This window comes from Diceros bicornis, chromosome 13 (genome assembly GCF_020826845.1).
Source record: "Diceros bicornis minor isolate mBicDic1 chromosome 13, mDicBic1.mat.cur, whole genome shotgun sequence".
Lineage (NCBI taxonomy): Eukaryota > Metazoa > Chordata > Mammalia > Perissodactyla > Rhinocerotidae > Diceros > Diceros bicornis.
In genome coordinates this window covers 7278133-7295686 of record NC_080752.1, presented here as the reverse complement: position 1 = coordinate 7295686, position 17554 = coordinate 7278133, and the positions used below count along the sequence as shown (strand labels likewise).

Below are 17554 nucleotides of genomic sequence, written 5' to 3'. Positions count from 1 at the left end.
TAACCAGATGGATGTAGCTAATAAGGGTTAAAAATAAGAAAAACCAATATAAAAATATAATTCTATTTTTCAGTTTCCTCTTCCCTGCCTCATGAGGAAAGGGGGTGGGGAGGGAGAGCAACTTGTGTTATTTGGATACAATGTGTGTTTTTTGTTTTCAAAGCAAAAAGGGCTACCAAATAATCAACCTGGGGCCGCTGACCGGAAGGCAGCCCCGGAAAACTTCCCGTGGGAAGAGTTCCAGAAATTGCCCGGACTTTGACGAGCTCCGGTGTGCTGGCTGCGAGCCTCAGACCGTCAGAGGCGACCACGACTCGCCTCGCTCGAATACCAGCCACCCTGCCTATTCCCGAAGCCCCTGACTTGGGAAACATTCCCCGGAACGTTTTGCAGATTTGAACTGCAGGAGGGGGAAAACGTTTCGAATCTACAGGAGAAACCTCAAAGTCCTCGGGCGTCCAGGGAAATGCTAGATCCAGATGCGCGTGGACACACGTCCATCCTCCCTCATCAACGCGCCCTGGCGCCCGCCCTACTCCCTCCTCCCACCACCGCCTCCCCCAGCCTCGGCCCCCACGCCCCCTCCACGCACAGTGTCCCCCTCGCCCGCTCGTTCCGCCACCCGCCCACCTGCCCGGTCCCCCGTCACCCGACATCCGCGTGGGCGTGCCCCTCCCGGGTCACACACCTCCCTACCCCTCGCCCCGTCCCCACGCTCTCCCTGCGGCTCAGACGACGTACAGGAAACCGACCCGGGCTCGGTTCTTAGTGCGACCTGGGGGCGCGGGACGTGGAGGGCGGGGCGGGGCTGGGTGGGGGGCGAGGCGGGCGCTCGGTCCCCGCGGCCGCGCGGGGCTCCCTGGCCCGGGGGCAGCGCCCGAGTTCTCCCGTCGCCTCCAAGGCCGGCCGAGCGACGGCGAGGTCGCCGGCATTTCTGAAACCACTTGAACGCCATCTCGGTGGCGAAGGCTGAGGGGTCCTTTTCAAGTGAGCCAACGGTGCGCACTCTCTGGTCCTTCCTCCCCCGGCCCGGCCTCGCGCCTTTCCGCGCCCCCTCCCCCAAACGATCAATTACCAGCCACCCTTCTGCCGGGAGCGGCGAGGGGCTGGCTGGCGGCCGCGAGGAAACGGCAGCCCGGATCACTTCTGCATGACAATTGGTGGGAGGGAGGGCGCGAGGCGCGGAGGGAGGACGGCTGCGGTGTCCGTTTTCTCACCATGGTGATTAGGCATTCTGGCCGTGCGAGGAGGCAGCCGCCGACCAGAGCGGCGCGGCGTGGAGCGAGGACGGAGGCAGAGAGCGAGAGCGGGCGCGGGAGCGAGCCCAGCCGCCGGGCGGGCGGGCGGCGCGCCGAGCCGAGCCAAGCCAGGCCAGATGGCTCTGCAGCCATCAGGGACTGCTCCCGTCCAGCCCGGCCCCACTTTAGCTGTGCAAACATTTCTTTATCCCAACAAGACAATTAAACCCAGCAACATGAAAAGGAGTCTCCAGGACTGCGTTGGGAGTGAACAACCAGAAACAACCACACACATCACAGGAGTTCTCGCCCCTCCACCCCCACCCCCACCCCCAACCCCGAGCACCCGGGGAGCAGCTGAGACAAATCAGGCTAGGTCTGGACAGTCAGTACAGAGGAAACAATCTGACCCATCTCGCTCTGGCGATTTGCTAACCCTTTCACAGTGGTCATCTGCTGCAGCTACAATCCAGGAGTTCAGCCTGGTGACCTGAGAACTGCCCCAAACATTCTCTCCAGCAAGAGCAATTCTCATAAAAACCCAGATTAGGGTCCTTGCCCACTCCAGTCCCAGAACCCTTGGGAAGTGTCCCTCCTAACCCCTCCCCCCATCATGATGTAGCTGGCCCTCCTCATTCTGGGCTGCCCTGGGTCTATGTGGGCTCAGTTGATTTGATTCTTAGGACATAGGGTTTTCAATGATACATTCCTTTATAAAGACGCATCTCAAATTACAAAATACCATCTCCTACTCAGGGCTTTGGGGACTCAGAATGATTTTTCAAATATATCAAAGATGAGAGCAAAGCAGAACATCCAGGAGCTGCTGTGAGCAACCTGGCTTCCTGCCTACCTGGGAATCTGCCCCACCACAGAGAAGGCCAAGGAAAGAGGGCCACTTGTGGTCAGTGCCCAGAGCCCATCCCTGAGGTGAGCCAGAAGGCAGGGCCAGTCATCCCTCCACGTGGGCAGCTGTGGTCTCTCTCAGCTCTCGGGTGAGCATGCACACTAGCCAACTCCAGTTTGGGCTGGCCAAAGACTGTGTCACCCAGGCAGGAATCTGGGCACAGGGGTGGCCTACAGAACAAGCAGGAAACGCATATGATCAGAGCCAGAATGCTAAGGAGGTAATAAATGTATAGATTTTAGCATAAGGCAGCAGACAATACTTATCTTCCCTTTTGTGGTAAAGTTTCCTTAATGAGGAGATGTTTATTTTAAAAGCCCGGGGAAACATATCTGTAGACACTCCATATGTAAGACACACGTGGACTATTTGTAATTGGTCCATAAATTTTAGCATCATTTCCCTGGACAAGGAGCCTTGGAGACGGGTTCAGGGAGTGACAATAAACAGGAGTTACCTCAGTCCCCTTCCTGGGGAATTATGCATCCTCCACGAACAGCTTCTCACAAAACACTTCTCCCTTTTTCCAAATAAGTCAGTCCTGTTGAGTAAAGGCTTCTTTTTTTCCATAGAGCCCAACACCTACCTTAGGAACCACCTGTGATGCCAGGTAGATGAACAGGCAATTAAACCGGAATCATCGACTAGAAAAGATAATACTTTACCCAAGTACCTACATTTCTTTCTACAAAAATGCATATTTAATCACAAAAGCAATCCTGCCTATCAGTACCCAGATTTAAGGAAAGAACATGTGCGCATTACACCACGTCTGCAGGCCCCTCTTTCAAACGCTCTCAGATGTGGACATATCTGCATATGGATGCAGTGTGTGAGCAGGGGGTGGCTGCGACAGTAAAAACTGTCAGTGTTTCCACTGTAAAACTGATTTTTCATTGACCTAAAACTCAGTCATAAAACTTCTGCACTAAATAAGGGACACACACATACCCATACTCACCCAGCCCCACTCCAAACAAAACCCTAAAGCTAAATGGTTATTTAAGAGTTTTACTGTTGTATATAATTAAAACATTTTCTTTTACATTTTATGAAAAAAACATTTTATTTATATGAAGAGAACTGAAAAATGAGGCAACCCTATCAGAAATTAACTCTACATTTTAAGAATATAAACCTAAAATATACATGGTTAATTTTGGCAATCTGGGCAAAAGCCTCTGGATCCTATTAGCCCCTTTGAACACTTCCTATCCTCTCTGTTTTAGTCTCCCCACCCCCCTCACTGCCCCATCTGCCCCTCAAGCTCTCTCATTGGAAGCAGTCTTGTATACTGTCACTCGATTATCTGAGAAATATTACTCATTTCAAAACGGTTCTGTAGGGAGGACCTGAAAGGCATCTAGTGGGAATAATCAGGCCTTCTAACGGCCCTTAAATATGTATTTACATAAAACAGACCATAAATATTCCGACACACGTCAGCATATGACAGGAGCCAAGAAAGCTGCTGCAGACTTTGTCACAGTGCCTCTTCAACCCTTCCCTACAGAAAAATGTTTCTCCTGCCTTCCAAAAACTCAAAGTCAAAAGCACAAACGCTACCTGGCACCACACTGTGAAGGCTGCTGCCCCACCTAAGGAAAGGAAAGGAGAAAGGAGCACAGATCCATGGTTATCACAGGCTGTCTCCTCTTCACTTTGCACCTTTGTTTCTTGTTAAAGATTAGTCACAAATGCAATTCTAGATAAGAATGTGGGTGTACAAACATCCTACACTCACAGACATGCCTTTAGGTTTAATGTTTGTGTAAGAGAAAAAAGACACAACAAAGTATTCTCTAAAGGGAGAATATTTTAAGCAAATAAAAGGGGAAAGGGCTCTAATTTATATAACACTACAGTTTCAAATGAAGAAGTTTCCCCACCCTTCTGATCAGAATCTCATTAATTTCAAGGTCAGAATTCCATTTCACTTTGGGAGACAGACTCATTTAATTTTTCTCCACCCAGGCGTATTCCTATATCAGGGATCCATCTCCACAGGGGATGGCACCACCACACAATGCAACCCAGGCAAACAGAAGAGTTATGGCTCTGACACTTGGAAGGGAATGGAGATCCACATCTATGGGTTCTGACTTGACTAACAAGCTTCCTCCTGCTCTACAGGTCTGAGACAGGTTTGGGCTAAAAAGACAGAAAAATGGAGACAAGCTGAATTTGTTAGCAGAGAAGAAAGGAATCTTGATCTCCAGATGTCACTTTGTGGCATATTAATTTTGAGAGGATTCATTTTCAACTTGTATTTGGAGAAAAAGGGGGCAGGATCTGTCACACTCTAACCCAGGGCAGTTTTAGCCAGAGGTCAGATTACAGCCAGCCCTGATCACTTACACATTGACAAATGAAAACTAAACTAAACTAAAATAAAACAGACCAACACAACACCAATCCATGTTCTGCAGGTACATCCAAAAAGCAGGATCATAACATACACACACGTCAGCTGTACAGAAAGGGAGATGGCAAAGCCAAGTGAGAGAGCCCACACGGGCAGCTGTGCTGTCACAGAGCAGCCTTCTCCCTTAAGTGGGGAGGTCTCCAGCTTACAGACGCTGACATAAAAGACACACTCGCAACATATTTCAAAACCAAAGAGCGATGGATTTACAAGGCAGGTTGATTTTATGATGACTTTTATTGAAAAGGTACGCTGGGTTTAGGCAGATGCCTTTTAGCGCAGGAAAGTTAACACAGTGCCTAATTCAAGGAGACAGCCTGAGGAAGCAGTGCCGACAGGGGAGAGAGCTGCAATGTCTCTATTACTCTCCTCGGCATCATAAAGAAAAGAGAAGAAAATGGCATTTGTGTTGGTGGTTATAGAGAGGACAGGAGCACAAAAAATAGAGAAGAGGGGAAAGCAAACCTCGGATGTAGTTTTCTTAAGAAAATAAAAGGAAGCAAATTTTAGAACAAAGGGTTAGGTGGAAAAACACCGTCAGTTCATAAATTCTCACCAGGCTTGAAGAAAACTGCTCTGTCTACCCACAGCCCAAAAGCTTCAAAACACAATGATTTTCTGATTATATTAGAGGAGAAGATTGCAGAGTTCAGCATACCCAGTCTACAAGTTCCGCATAAAGGTTTAGTTCCAACTATTAGTGAGTCTAGCCAGGGCCCAAGAAGGCACTTGGAGAACATGAGAAGGCTGTTCTGTAAGCAGAAATTAATAATAGTTGTGAACATCAAATATGGAGCAGTCACACAGGTCAACCGTGTCTGGTCCTAAAAGTGAGCCCCAGGATAAGCATCCAGCAAACCTGGGAAATCCCAAGAGAAGTCGGCTCTCTAGCCTTGCAATCGCAAGGAAAACACAGCTGTTTGAAATGTTTTATGGTGATTGACGACACCTTTGTCCTTCTCTGAAAAATAGCCTGATGTGGACAAGGGCTGAGAGTTGTGAAAATAAAATCATGTGGAGTTCACTGGATGTGATACAATGGAAAAGCTAAAAAATAACGCCGAGATTAGAGAAACATCATGGGGATAGCACAGAGAAGAGGGTTGGAGGAGTTCCTCAGGCCCCCAAATTCCCTAGGAACCTACACTGTCTAATGAAATGACATTCATGCCACTACATATATGGCACCCCTCTTCACTCCAGAGTGTGCCCAGAGAATAAGCCAATCGCACCCTGGAGAGAGGCGGTGCAGAGGCCAACTTGCCTCTGGCTACCTTCAGAAAAACATTTCCTACCAAAACTATCAATCCTCGTTGACAAGAGACAAGGAAATGTTAGCACTCCACAGCTATTGAACGGGAAGTAGTTGGCCCTTCCCGTTACTAGGAGCACGAAAAATGCCACCGACCTGTTACACTACTGTAAGGCAGGGCTCGGTGGGGGCTGGGGAGGGCTCGCACCAAAGTACTTACATCTGTCATTCCGATCCTCTGGGCTAGATGAGGTTTCCCGATCCGAAATGAGGCCAGAGACAGCAAAAATCTTCTTCCCAGTGTCATCAACCTTAAGTGAACCGGGGGAGCTAGATGGCAGCTGTGTCCCAAAGTCATATTCCTTGCCATCTGCATCTGAGAAGCGCAAGTGGGGAGACTCTGTGTCATGGCAGTTCTTAAGTCGCTTGGCCGGCGTAAAGGCTGACTGATAACTCTCCCGGTCCTCAGCGGAAGCAAAGGGACGGAAAGCCCCCACTCCACTATGATTCAGCATACTGATTGGGGTGCAATCTAGATTTGGGGGAGCGAACTGAGGGTGGAGGTGTAGTAAAGAAGGGGGAAAATCACGATTGGCAAAAGTGCCTGGCACCCCACCTTGCCGATGGTACATAGAGGCAAAGGTGTAGGAACCGTTGGTGAAGGGAATATGCACATCCTTGTCTACTGAGACAGGTACGCCAAAGGGTCGTGGCTGTTGACAAGGGATGGAAGCATCACGGCTGGCCTCAGCCGTGGACGCCAGGACCATCAGTGCCGGGGATGCCAGCGGGTTGGGGAGGTAGGACGAGTTCTCCATCTTGAAGGCTGCCCGGTGTAAGTCCATTGGAGTGTCTTTCTATGGTCGGTGTCACACAAGAAGCAGTCTTCCCCGGGAGGGAGGCCAAGCGGCACCTGGGATCAGGGCAGGGAATATTACTGGGGAATCATCCCCTTCTAAGACCTGCGAAACAGCAAAGAGAAAAAAAGAGAGGAGAAGGAGGTCAGGAGGAAGAAAAAAGGGAAACCCCAAGTGATCGAAACACCATCCTTCTGGCTTACAGATGCTCGAGCAAGAGACACCATAGGCTTTAGGAGCCAGTGGGCAGCAGCATCAGACCATTTTCATTCAGGAAAATCAATAGACAACTTACTGTGATGTACGGGTAGCTGACTTTGGTCCCTACACGTTCCGGGTGAAATGTGCCTGAGCCCAGCAAAGGAAAAAAAATCATAAAACCTCCAAATACAATATTCCCTGAGCAAATGAGCTTTGGAAAGCCAAGTTATCCAGTAGATTAGGTGGGGTCTATATTTTAAAGGGCTTCCACTTGCATACACCACTCATGGCAGGCCTGATGTTCAAACAGAGACCAGGTCCTACCTAAGCAACCCCCCACTTACACATCCTTTCTTCATCTCCCCTAACAACGCCCTGATACTGAAAAATCCCTAAATCAAGCACATCTAGACCACGAACATCTGTACATGTTAGTTGGTACAAATTGTACGTATGGATAAATCACACACATTGACACATACATAAACACATCTTCATGTATCATCTAAGACTGTTTACAGAAAGAAGTGCTATGTGAAGAAACAACAGTAGCATTATTTTTGATGCACTCTCCTCTCTAATCATGCAGGCTCTCTCTTCTGTGAAGGAACAAAACCTTCATCAATAAAATGCCTGGCATCTCTGACAATATTTAAAAACATAATGGGTGCCTTTGGCATATGTTCTCTAGAAGCGTCTGTCTTCCAGGGGCAGCAAAGAACGGATTGGTAATTTTAGTTACTAATGTACTCACTGTTAAATAGATTTGTAAACAGCCTCGAATTTGCCATTAACATTTAGAGCAAAATGTTAACAAAATTTCTGACTTATTTTGCTCTGCTTATTGGCCCAGTCAGAGTTGATGTCTGATAAAGGCCCCTGGAACAAACTGGAGTTCAGAGAGACTTCTTTCAATTTCCCTTTTAAATTTAGGTTGTACATTTTCATAGCCAGTAATTCCGTTTCAAAATTTATTCTGACTGGGGGTGGGGGGTGGGAGAAGGACTATACCTCAAGTCAGGATAACGAAAGATGAATACTAGGACTCATTAGCTTCAAAAATATACACTAAATAGAAACGACGAAACTCCAAGTGTAACCAAAAATCACCATATTCTACAAATTTTATCCTTTAAATTGAGAGTTACGTCTCAAACAAAATTTACTCCCTCCCTTAAAAAAACCCACCTAGATAATGGAGCATCTTTGATACTCCCTCAAATAGAGAAACCTTAAACTGTAGATGAATCCTCCTGGCTTAATGCAGCGCAAAGAGAGTACTTCCTTCTCCCATCCTGTGGCAGACGTGTCAATGACGGTTATGAATTGGGAAGATGAGTGCACATCATCAGACTGTTTCTTCATTTGGCATCTTTCCTTATAGACATCATTGCTAAATTACCAGATTATGTATCTCACATTAACGGATTTTTCTCTCTTCCAAATTTTAAACAACTTTCCTGTCAAGTTATAGCAGTGCAGGGAATGATCTGCCAAGGACAGCCAGATAGCCTGACAAGTCTGGGAATCCTGTTCTTGGCTGTTTTCAAATCAGATTAATGGTCACACAACATGGGCACTCTGAAAGTGGGTCCACGGCTGTTCCAAGGGTTCTAAGCAGCTCTTCGCAACAGAAATAACTAACTGCTTGTCTACCAACAAGCAATATTATAGGAAGTAAGCTGGAGAAAAGACCAAACATAATACACCGGGGGGCCAGGGAGAAATGTTTTCCCCTCAAAATAACATTACCCAGAGGATTCACTTTCTACTTTTACTTCCTAGACCACCTCATTACGTTAAATGAGTTTCATAAATTAGTAATCTGGCGACAGGACCGGACACTCCAACAGAACACGGTGAATCATTCAAACCTGGTTATTCCTTTGAAACTTCATTATACTGAAAATAAATCAACAATATTTTTCCAAGCCACATCTTTTACTCCACAGTGTGGGCATTGGTCTCTGTGGGGGAAAGGGGGAATGCTTTTTCTCTTTTCCCTTTTCTTTCTTACCCCCTCCTCACATTAACAACTTGTATAGATGAGGCTTCAGCAGACCACAGTCATTATGAAAATCTATAGTTAATACACTCCCAATGTCAAAATGTCATGGGTTTAAACACAGAACCCAAAATAAGAAAACTAACTGACCCTCTTAATTAAAAAAAATATAGATTGTAAGATAATCAGCTTGATGGAGCTTTTGGGTGACTGTAAAGAACGGGGCAAAGAGAAAGTAACTGTTACTTTTCTGCCTCTATGCTGATTTTTTTTAATTTAGCACTTCGTGCAAATCCAGATTAAAATAACTCCAGCTATTGATCCGAGCAGTGGAATTGACATTAATTTTAGTTCACTTCTCACTTTGCAAAGGGATCAATAGGAAGTAATAACAGCTGACATCCCCGCTGAAAGGAGGAGAAAGAAGGGCTGAAGACAGAAATCGAAAAGCAACCAAATAAATCATCAGCTACTTTTCCACGGCATCAGACAAACTCCAAACAGATTGCAAAAAGTCTTTGTTGAATTAACTAAACAAGGAGGAGGGATCAATCCACGAAGCTAAATAAATTGTCTGGCAGGCAGCGAGGTTGGACGGAGGGACCAACAAATATTGAGTTTTTAAAATTTCAAATCCTTGACGTGATGGGTTTGGGTCAGGTCTGTATGTGTGAGAGAGTTTGTTAAATCACACACTCGACCCTGGTTCAGAGTGATTACAAAACGCCAGCTAACTGAATAATTAGTGAGATTACTAATTGCGTGGTTAAACATGCCAGAACCAAGACAAATGAAACGAAGAAGCTGCCGTTTGGAACGTGAAAATGTCTGAGGCTGGGCTGATGCGCAGCGCTCCCCGCTCTCTGGCGCGAACTAGCCACTTTCGCATTGAAAAACTGAAAGCCAGAGAGCAAGTCCCAGAGAGTGGGCAACCTCCCAGCCCAGCCTCTGACCATCCCTGTCCGGGGTCTGAGCTTCCTGACCCGCGCCGGGGATCGGCGTAGAAGGAAGCGGCGCTGCTGTTGCTGCTGCTGCTGGGAGCCAAACCCACTTGCAAATGACTGCCACAAAGAAAGCTGCAGAGCCTCTTTCCCGGAGCCCGAGCTCTGAACGCCCACCAAACTACGACTCTGCTGGCAATTAAAACGCACACACAACACTCCTCTGCTTATTACAACAGGTGACATTTTTGTGGTCTTTGAACCGTTTCCAAAAGCCAGGAATTAAAATAATAGAACAAATTAAACGATATTTTTCCTTTGCATAAATAAACTTTTAAAAAATTAACAGGCAACTTAAAAAGCAACGAACAATGGGAAATGGGGCCAGGGGGAGTAGGGGGTTGTGAAGAATTCAGGAAAGATTTTTTTTTTTTAAGTTCACAAACTTCTTCGCTTGAAGAGAATTCCCGCACACCAAATGCCCAGGGGGTATTTGGAAACACCGCTCTAAGAGAAATTTTTACCACCATATGCAAGAGCTCCGGAAGCATAAGGCTAACACGGTTCAAGGGCTGGGGCCAACGCCCGCGGTTCAGACCTGGCCGGGTATGGGTCCCAGATTTGGACCCCGACCCAGGCCGGGCTTGGCCAACGGGGACGAATCCGAGACAGCCCGGCCTGTCCGAGTGCGGGGCTGCGGGGCCGCCGGCTCAGCGAGCGGGTGCGGAATTCAGCCGGTAAGAGTCTTAACCGGGAAAAACCAACTCTTTTAGGGAAAACGGAGGCGGCAGAGGAAAAGGCGAAACCTACATAAACTTGGGGCCAACGCAGAGCCGAGCCCACCAATCCTTGGCCTGATCTCTCTCTCCAGTTCTCGGTTGCCTTTGCACAAAGAATACTTTCGGCCCCAACAACCTCCTCACGAAACAATCTCTTGTAACTTTGGGGAACGGGGGCGCCGGCCAGGGAGGAACGGACACGTGCGAGGGGCCCTGGTCCGCAGCCAGGCAGGGCCCGCGGGGCAGGGGCTCGGAGGAGGCTGCCTTCGATCAAAGTCCAAGGACCTCGTGCCCCGGGACAGCCCCGCCCCGCGGGTCACCCCGGTCCCGCCGCCGCGCGCCACCGGGCTCCTGGATTCCAGCTCTCCCGCAAAGGCGGGCCGGCGCGGGATAGCCGGGCCCTCCTCGATCCAAGATAGCGGGCCTGGGGTGCGGGAGGGAGGGTTCTGCCTCTCGCGCCGCCGGCGCCGGGCCGCCGCCCACGACGCGGCTCGCAGAACAGGTGTGTGTCCCCGCTCGCTCCGCGCCCGGCCCGGACCCCGTCGGTCACCGGCGGCGCGGCGCCGCCCTGTCCTCGGCCTTCCCCCACCTCGCCCCGGAGCGCAGCCAACGCAAGCCACTTCTGCCGGGTTTCCGAGGGCCAGGAGGGATGGGGACGGAAGACGCCCGCATCGCTTTTCCTCGACGATCTTGCTGCCTTTCCCCCCTCGGCTCGTTTTCTATTTGCGGGAAGAACCCCCGAGGACCGGCAGAGGAGGAGGCCAGGCTCCCCTGCCCGCTCTTCTCCCTACAGTCTGACCCGCTCTTCCTCACTGCCCGCCCTTTTTTCTCTTTATTTTTCCTTTCTTTCCCGTTTGCCCCTCAAGCCAAGTCTGGAGCGGAGGCGAGAGGCTGGACGTGGCTGGTTGGCATCGTGGGAAGGGAGCGCGAGTCTTCCCTCTCAGCTGCTCCTGGGGCAGGGAGGGGCCGCAGGCCGGAGACCCCGGACAGCCCGGCCCGGCCCGGCGCGGCTGAGCCCCACACCGAGCGCCCCGCCCCATGCACTCACCCGGTGCGATGCGCGCCCGGCTCGGGCCCGGGCCCGGGCCCTGGCCCTCCGCTGGAGCCGCCCGCGCCAGGGCCCGAGAAAGCAGCGCGTTCTTAACGGGAAGCGAGAGCGCTTCCTCTGCCTCCAGGTAGCCCGAACCACTGCTACCTCAGGGCTCCCGCGCGCCCTTGCCGGCCGGGGTCCACCCGGGCCTCGAGCTCGTGGAGGGGTTCCTGGAGCCGAGGACGGACCGGGCATGCCCCTCCGATGGCCTCACCACGGTGGGCGGCCTCGCCCGAGGGGCCACACGGAAACTCTCCGCCCAAGTTTGTTGTGCCCTGGAAGAAAAGGCTTTTCCCTAACAAAGCACAAAGGCGAAACGCCCAGGCCAAGCCCTGAAAAGCCCGGGGTTGGGGAGGGGGGGCGGCCGGAGGCTCGGGAGCGCGGTAGCGGGGCCGGGCTCCGGGCAGAGAAGGTCGCTCGGCCCGGGCTGACGAGCGCGGCGCCGGAGGCGGCAGGACTGCAGCGACCGGCGTGCTCGCTGAAAAGTTTTGTTCTCAAGTCGGAGGAAGAGAAATTGTTACTCAGTTTAAGGCAGGTCTAAGATAAAAATAAAACTACGAAAAGAAGAACTCGCCGCTGTCTATACGGTGGTCCTCCCACCCGGCTCCGTAGAAGCGGCTGAGAGAGAGAGTCCCGACCTCGAAAATCCCGGGAGACCCCCCCATGGGTCGGGCTGCTCTAAGGCCAGGCGGGTCCAGCCGAGCGGAGCGGGGAGTTTACCGTTTGCATTTATCTCAGTCCACCTCTGGGCCAGCACCTGCCTCCTTCCTCCCCACTGCGGCTCCCCTCACCCCACCCCCACCCCCTCCACGCCCTTCACACCCGCCCCGGCCGGGAAAAAGTAAGCCGGGCACCCGGGGGCCCAAGGCTCCCTGCCTCGCCTCGGGTACCCCACCGGGCCGGTCGCGTGTTGTGTGGGGGCGGTCGGGGTCCTTTCTCATTCGGATCGCCCCTTTCCCATCCCGCCCGCCGCCTCGGGCTCCCCGCTGAGTACGACCGGGTCCCGGCCCCGCCGGAAATCACCGCGGGACACACAGGGGAGCCCGGCGAGAGGGCATTCTCGCCATCGACCCAAACAAAGTGAGAACGGGGCTTATTAAAAGATGGAGAAAAGAAGTCCTCCCTTCCCTGACTGTCCCCTCACCCTCCCTACTTGTCCAATTCCCGCGTCTGGTCCCTCCTCCTCGCACCCCCCCCCTCCAAATAAAACACATTAAGGAAAACTCAAGACGGAAAGTTTGAGTGAGGCAGCGCACGGAGTGCGCAGGGCACCGATGCGGGGAGGCACCGTCGCGAAGATCCGAGACGTGCCAGTCCAGGTCCCAGCCCCCGCCCCTGTCGGGGGGGAGCGCCCGAATCCCTAGGAAACGGAGCCGGAAAGTTAGCCAGGTTCCTGAGCAACCCGGCGGCCCTCGCACCCACCCCTGTTGTGTATCCGCACACATCCACACCCCTGTCTGGTCTCCATACTTGCCGTGGAAATTCCTGGGGAGAACGGTCGCACTTTTCAGGACACGGAGGGAAGAAGGCGGTGAGTGCAGTGCATGAAAAGTCCCGGGCGCGCAGAGCCGGCGGAGGCGGCGGCGGCGGCGGCGGCGGCAGCGGCAGCGGCAGCAGGCGGCTGGCCCCGGGTTTGTGCTCGCGAGCTGCCTGGGATTGCATGTACAGATCAAGAGACTCGGTTGGTGTGAGAGAAGGAGCAGTGCTGCCTCTCAGCGCTGGCTCTAATCAGTGAATGAGCCTCCACTCTCCCCGGGACTCGGAGACACACACACGCGCGCACGCACACACACGCACACATTCTCTCACACTCACACACATACAGGCACTCTGAGCACTGAATACATTAGGGCACTAAGGGACTCTGGGAAATGGAGTCCAGACCCAGGGCACTCCTGGAGAACAGACCTGCTGGCCCTCGCCAAAGAGCTTGAAAGTCTTGGGGTCGAGAGACATTGTGGAAACTGAAGAGAGCTCTTGCTTTTGTTCACATGCCCCCTCCTCCCACAGAGATCTCAATGAATGGTTTGGTTTCCTTCTTCCTTCCTTGAACCAAAAGTGACCGAGAGTAAATGGGTAAATCTTTAAGACTGATACCAACTGCAGCTAAATGACTCCCATATCCTCGCTCCCTCATCAACTCTGCTTTTTCCAGAAAAATCTTACCTACTGCTTTGCTCCTGGAATGCTTCTCCGGGTCTTTGCCCATAATAATAAGATAATAAATGAATATAAATAAAACTGTAACTTTTAGAGGGAATGGAGAGGGCCTAGCTTGGTACTCAGATTTCAGAAGAAAAAACTCTATTGGGGGGCAGGCACGGTGGCGTAGTGGTTAAGTTCGCGTGCTCCACTTCAGCACCCAGGGTTAGTAGGTTCAGTTCCCGGTGCACGCTTATGAAGCCATGCTGTGGTGGTGTCCCACATATAAAGTAGAGGAAGATGGGCACAGATGTTAGCCCAGGGCCAATCTTCCTCAGCAAAAAGAGGAGGATTGGCAACAGATGTTAGCTCAGGGCTAATCTTCCTCACCAAAAAAAAAAAAAATTATTGGTATTTATATTTACAGTCATTTCTTTTGAAGTCATTTTATATCATCCTTTAATACACCATGTACAGAAAGATAAATAGGGGAAATGGATGGAGACCTAACATTCCCTGAGTGCCTTCTAGGAGCTGGTTTTCTGGACTAAATGCCTTTACATAATCTCATTTAATCCTTAGATTAATTCTGGAGATAATATTATCACTATTTTATATATAGAAGAAGAAACTGAGGTTGAAAGAGTTTTGTAATTTGCCCATGGCAACATAGTTAACAAGTCTAGGACAAGCAGGTAGTCCTAGGTCTCAAAGCAAAGCCCAACCAAAATCTAAACATCCAATGCTGGCTTAAGAAGTCATTCTTTTCTTTTGTGGCCCAGTTTCTAAAACCACAGATTTCTCATCTGGAAAAGAAATGGACTGGGGAGTGGAGGGGGAGGGGAAGTACATACTGATAATCCACCCTGCAAAGAACCACATGGGTTTACAAATTGTCATCTAAAAACACAGAGCCCTTGGGCCAGCCACGGCCTCGTGGCTTAGCAGTTAAGTGCGCGCGCTCTGCTGCTACCCGCCCCGGGGTTCGGATCCCGGGTGCACACCGACGCACCGCTTCTCCGGCCATGCTGAGGCCGCGTCCCACATACAGCAACTAGTCCCACATACAGCAACTAGAAGGATGTGCAGCCATGACATACAACTATCTACTGGGGCTTTGGGAGAAAAAATAAATAAATAAAATTATTTAAAAAAAAAACAAAAAAAAACACAGAGCCCCCAAAGTCTCATTCTTGCTATAATTTCATGATCTTTTTCACTTATATTTAACGTTAAGGTAGCATATAAATATTATGTATGTTTAGGTGTATATGTATTGTTTGTATTTAAAATTTTTAGCTAGCAGCCCTTTAAGTAAATGGTTAATTTGATCAACCTAGAGTTCTATATTTATGACTGTTTCTGTCTCTGTAATTCATGGGATTCAGGTTGTCTATTTAGGAACCTCTAAGTCTTTATCCACGTGTAGTCATTCATTCACACAGCAGCATTTATTGTATTAGGCACTATTCTTCCCACCAGCTTATTCTTTCCTGCTGGATTGTAAGCTTTATGAAGGCAAGAAGCATGTTTGTTTTATCCAGCATTATTCCTCAGCATCTAGCTGTGTCAATCTCTTAGATGAATGAATAAATGAAGATTTAAAAGTAAAATGAACAGACAAAATTTCTGCCCCTAAAGAGCTCACCATCTAGTAGAGGAAACTAGAATTAGAACACAATTTGATGACTGCTATAATTAGGGTGACCATGTACGGAATTTCCTGGTCTGAGACAGGTTTCATAGTGAAAAGGAGCACTACTGATAATTACACTGGGATGGCAGGTGTGAACAGGGACCATCCTGAGCCAAGCAGGTTGAATGGTCACTCCAGCTACATAAGGTGTAGCTTATTCATTCATTTAACAAGCATTTATTGAGAACTCTCTGTGTGGTGTGTTGAAGGAACTACAAACCATTTGATTTCCCTAGAAATTGAAGTATGAGGTATTGAGTAGCAAGACATAGTCAGGAGAAGATGGGCAGATCACAAAAGGCTATGTATACAAGCTAAGGAAAGTGGCTTTATCCTATAGATGATGAGAAACTACTAGAAGATTTTTCAGGGGTGTGATGTGATAGGATTTCTGTTTTCAAAAGAGCATTAGTAACTGGGTGAGCAGGGTGGAGGTTAGACAGGAGGCAGAGAGACCAATTAAGAAGTCTATTATGGAAAATTCAGATGGGATATAGTAAGGCCTGAGCCAAGCTACTGGGGCAGAGGGAATGGAGAAGAGGAGACACATGACAGTGAGATCCAAAAGGGGAAATCGACAGGATTGAGCCACTTCCTATGGTAGATGAAAGCAGAAGGAAGACCCTATATAAATCCTAAATAGGATTTTTTAATTTATAGGACAAGATGCTGTCTGTAAAAGTTCATTAGTAGTAAAAGTCTTCCTCAGATCAACGTATAGAGTTCCCACCAATCCAGGGCACATTCTTACAAGTAGATGATATAGATAAGAAGCCCTATATCAATCATCGAGCCACACAATTTTAACTGCTACCATATGCAATGGTCTGCACTATGATGCAAGTACTGAGGAATTAGAAGAATCACTGTCTATAAAGATAATCTAAATGAAACAATTAAATGCACAAAACCATAGCAAAATTATGTAATGCAAAACTGAATATGTCATACCTCACTAATTCACAGGTCATGTGTCCAGCAACCTCAGCTATCCAAAACACAATGAACCAGGAAACAAGCAAAAAGGGTCCCAGAATGGCCAAAACAAACATTACAAAGGCTGTGCACTAAAGTTAACACATTTTACTCCTAGGAGAGTTCCTCAAGCCTTCACTCAGAGCCGATTTACTCTTTCTTAGGTACAATTCTAATAAGCTTGATTATTTGGCTTTCCCATTCACAGCTGATTAAGATTGTCAAATTAAAAAGGGGCAGCCATTAAAAAGAATGAGATAGACTTGGAGGTACTGACATGCAAAGATGCCTATTGTGTATTGTTGAGTGGGAAGAAAAGCAAGTCATGTTACAGTCTGCATAATGTGCTTTGATATTTGTATATACACGAGTGTACACACACATCGACAGAACATGGCCTGCGGGGACGCACATTAAACTGCTAACAATGGTTATGCCTAGAGAGTGGGAGTGTGGATGTGGGTGAGTGAGTGGGTTGGGAGCCAGGAAGGAAGGGAGGACTTTGACTTTTACTTCAAATGCTTCTGTTTGTTTGTGTTTCAGTGAACATATATTAGTTTTGCAATTTTAATATCCATGAAAAAGCATATAAAAGGAGCAAAGGCCAGTGTTGGGAGAGCAAGCACGCTGGCAGCAAGAAGTGGTGACCAAAATACAAGAAATGAGCACAAGAACTCAAAAACCAGGAGAAAATGGAGTTATTTGGTGTGGCGGCAAAAAGCCCAATCCCATCAGTGGCCACAGAGGACGTCACGAATTCCAAACCAGCATAACCCTGATGCTTTCAGGGCTCAGTCATCGAGGGACACGTTATGCTCCGTATGGCTTACTTACGAGAGCAAGCAAGTGTGTAACAACTTAGAGAAATAAATTCCCACCAAAAGCAGATTTTGATACTTTGGGAAATAAATTGCAGTTGTCTGGAAGATATACTTTGGTGGAACACCTCATTCCCTGAAGATGAGAAGTAAAGGAGATATTACTTTATGTAAGAGCCGAGATGACGCAGAGTAAGGAATGGTCCATAAATTCAACATTTAACAAAC

At 49.1% G+C, this 17554-nt stretch overlaps 1 protein-coding gene across 2 annotated transcripts in view; it reads right to left on the bottom strand.

Moving 5' to 3' along the window:
* Nucleotides 1-6784, bottom strand: part of RNF220 (ring finger protein 220) — a 214882-nt gene extending 208098 nt beyond the window's left edge. For both annotated transcript variants that reach the window (XM_058552206.1, XM_058552207.1), the window contains exon 1: nt 6043-6784. In XM_058552206.1, coding sequence (XP_058408189.1) covers nt 6043-6667 — 625 coding nt within the window. In that variant the 5' untranslated portion in view covers nt 6668-6784. The remainder of the gene's footprint in view (nt 1-6042) is intronic.
* Between the last annotated feature and the right edge of the window lie 10770 nt (nt 6785-17554).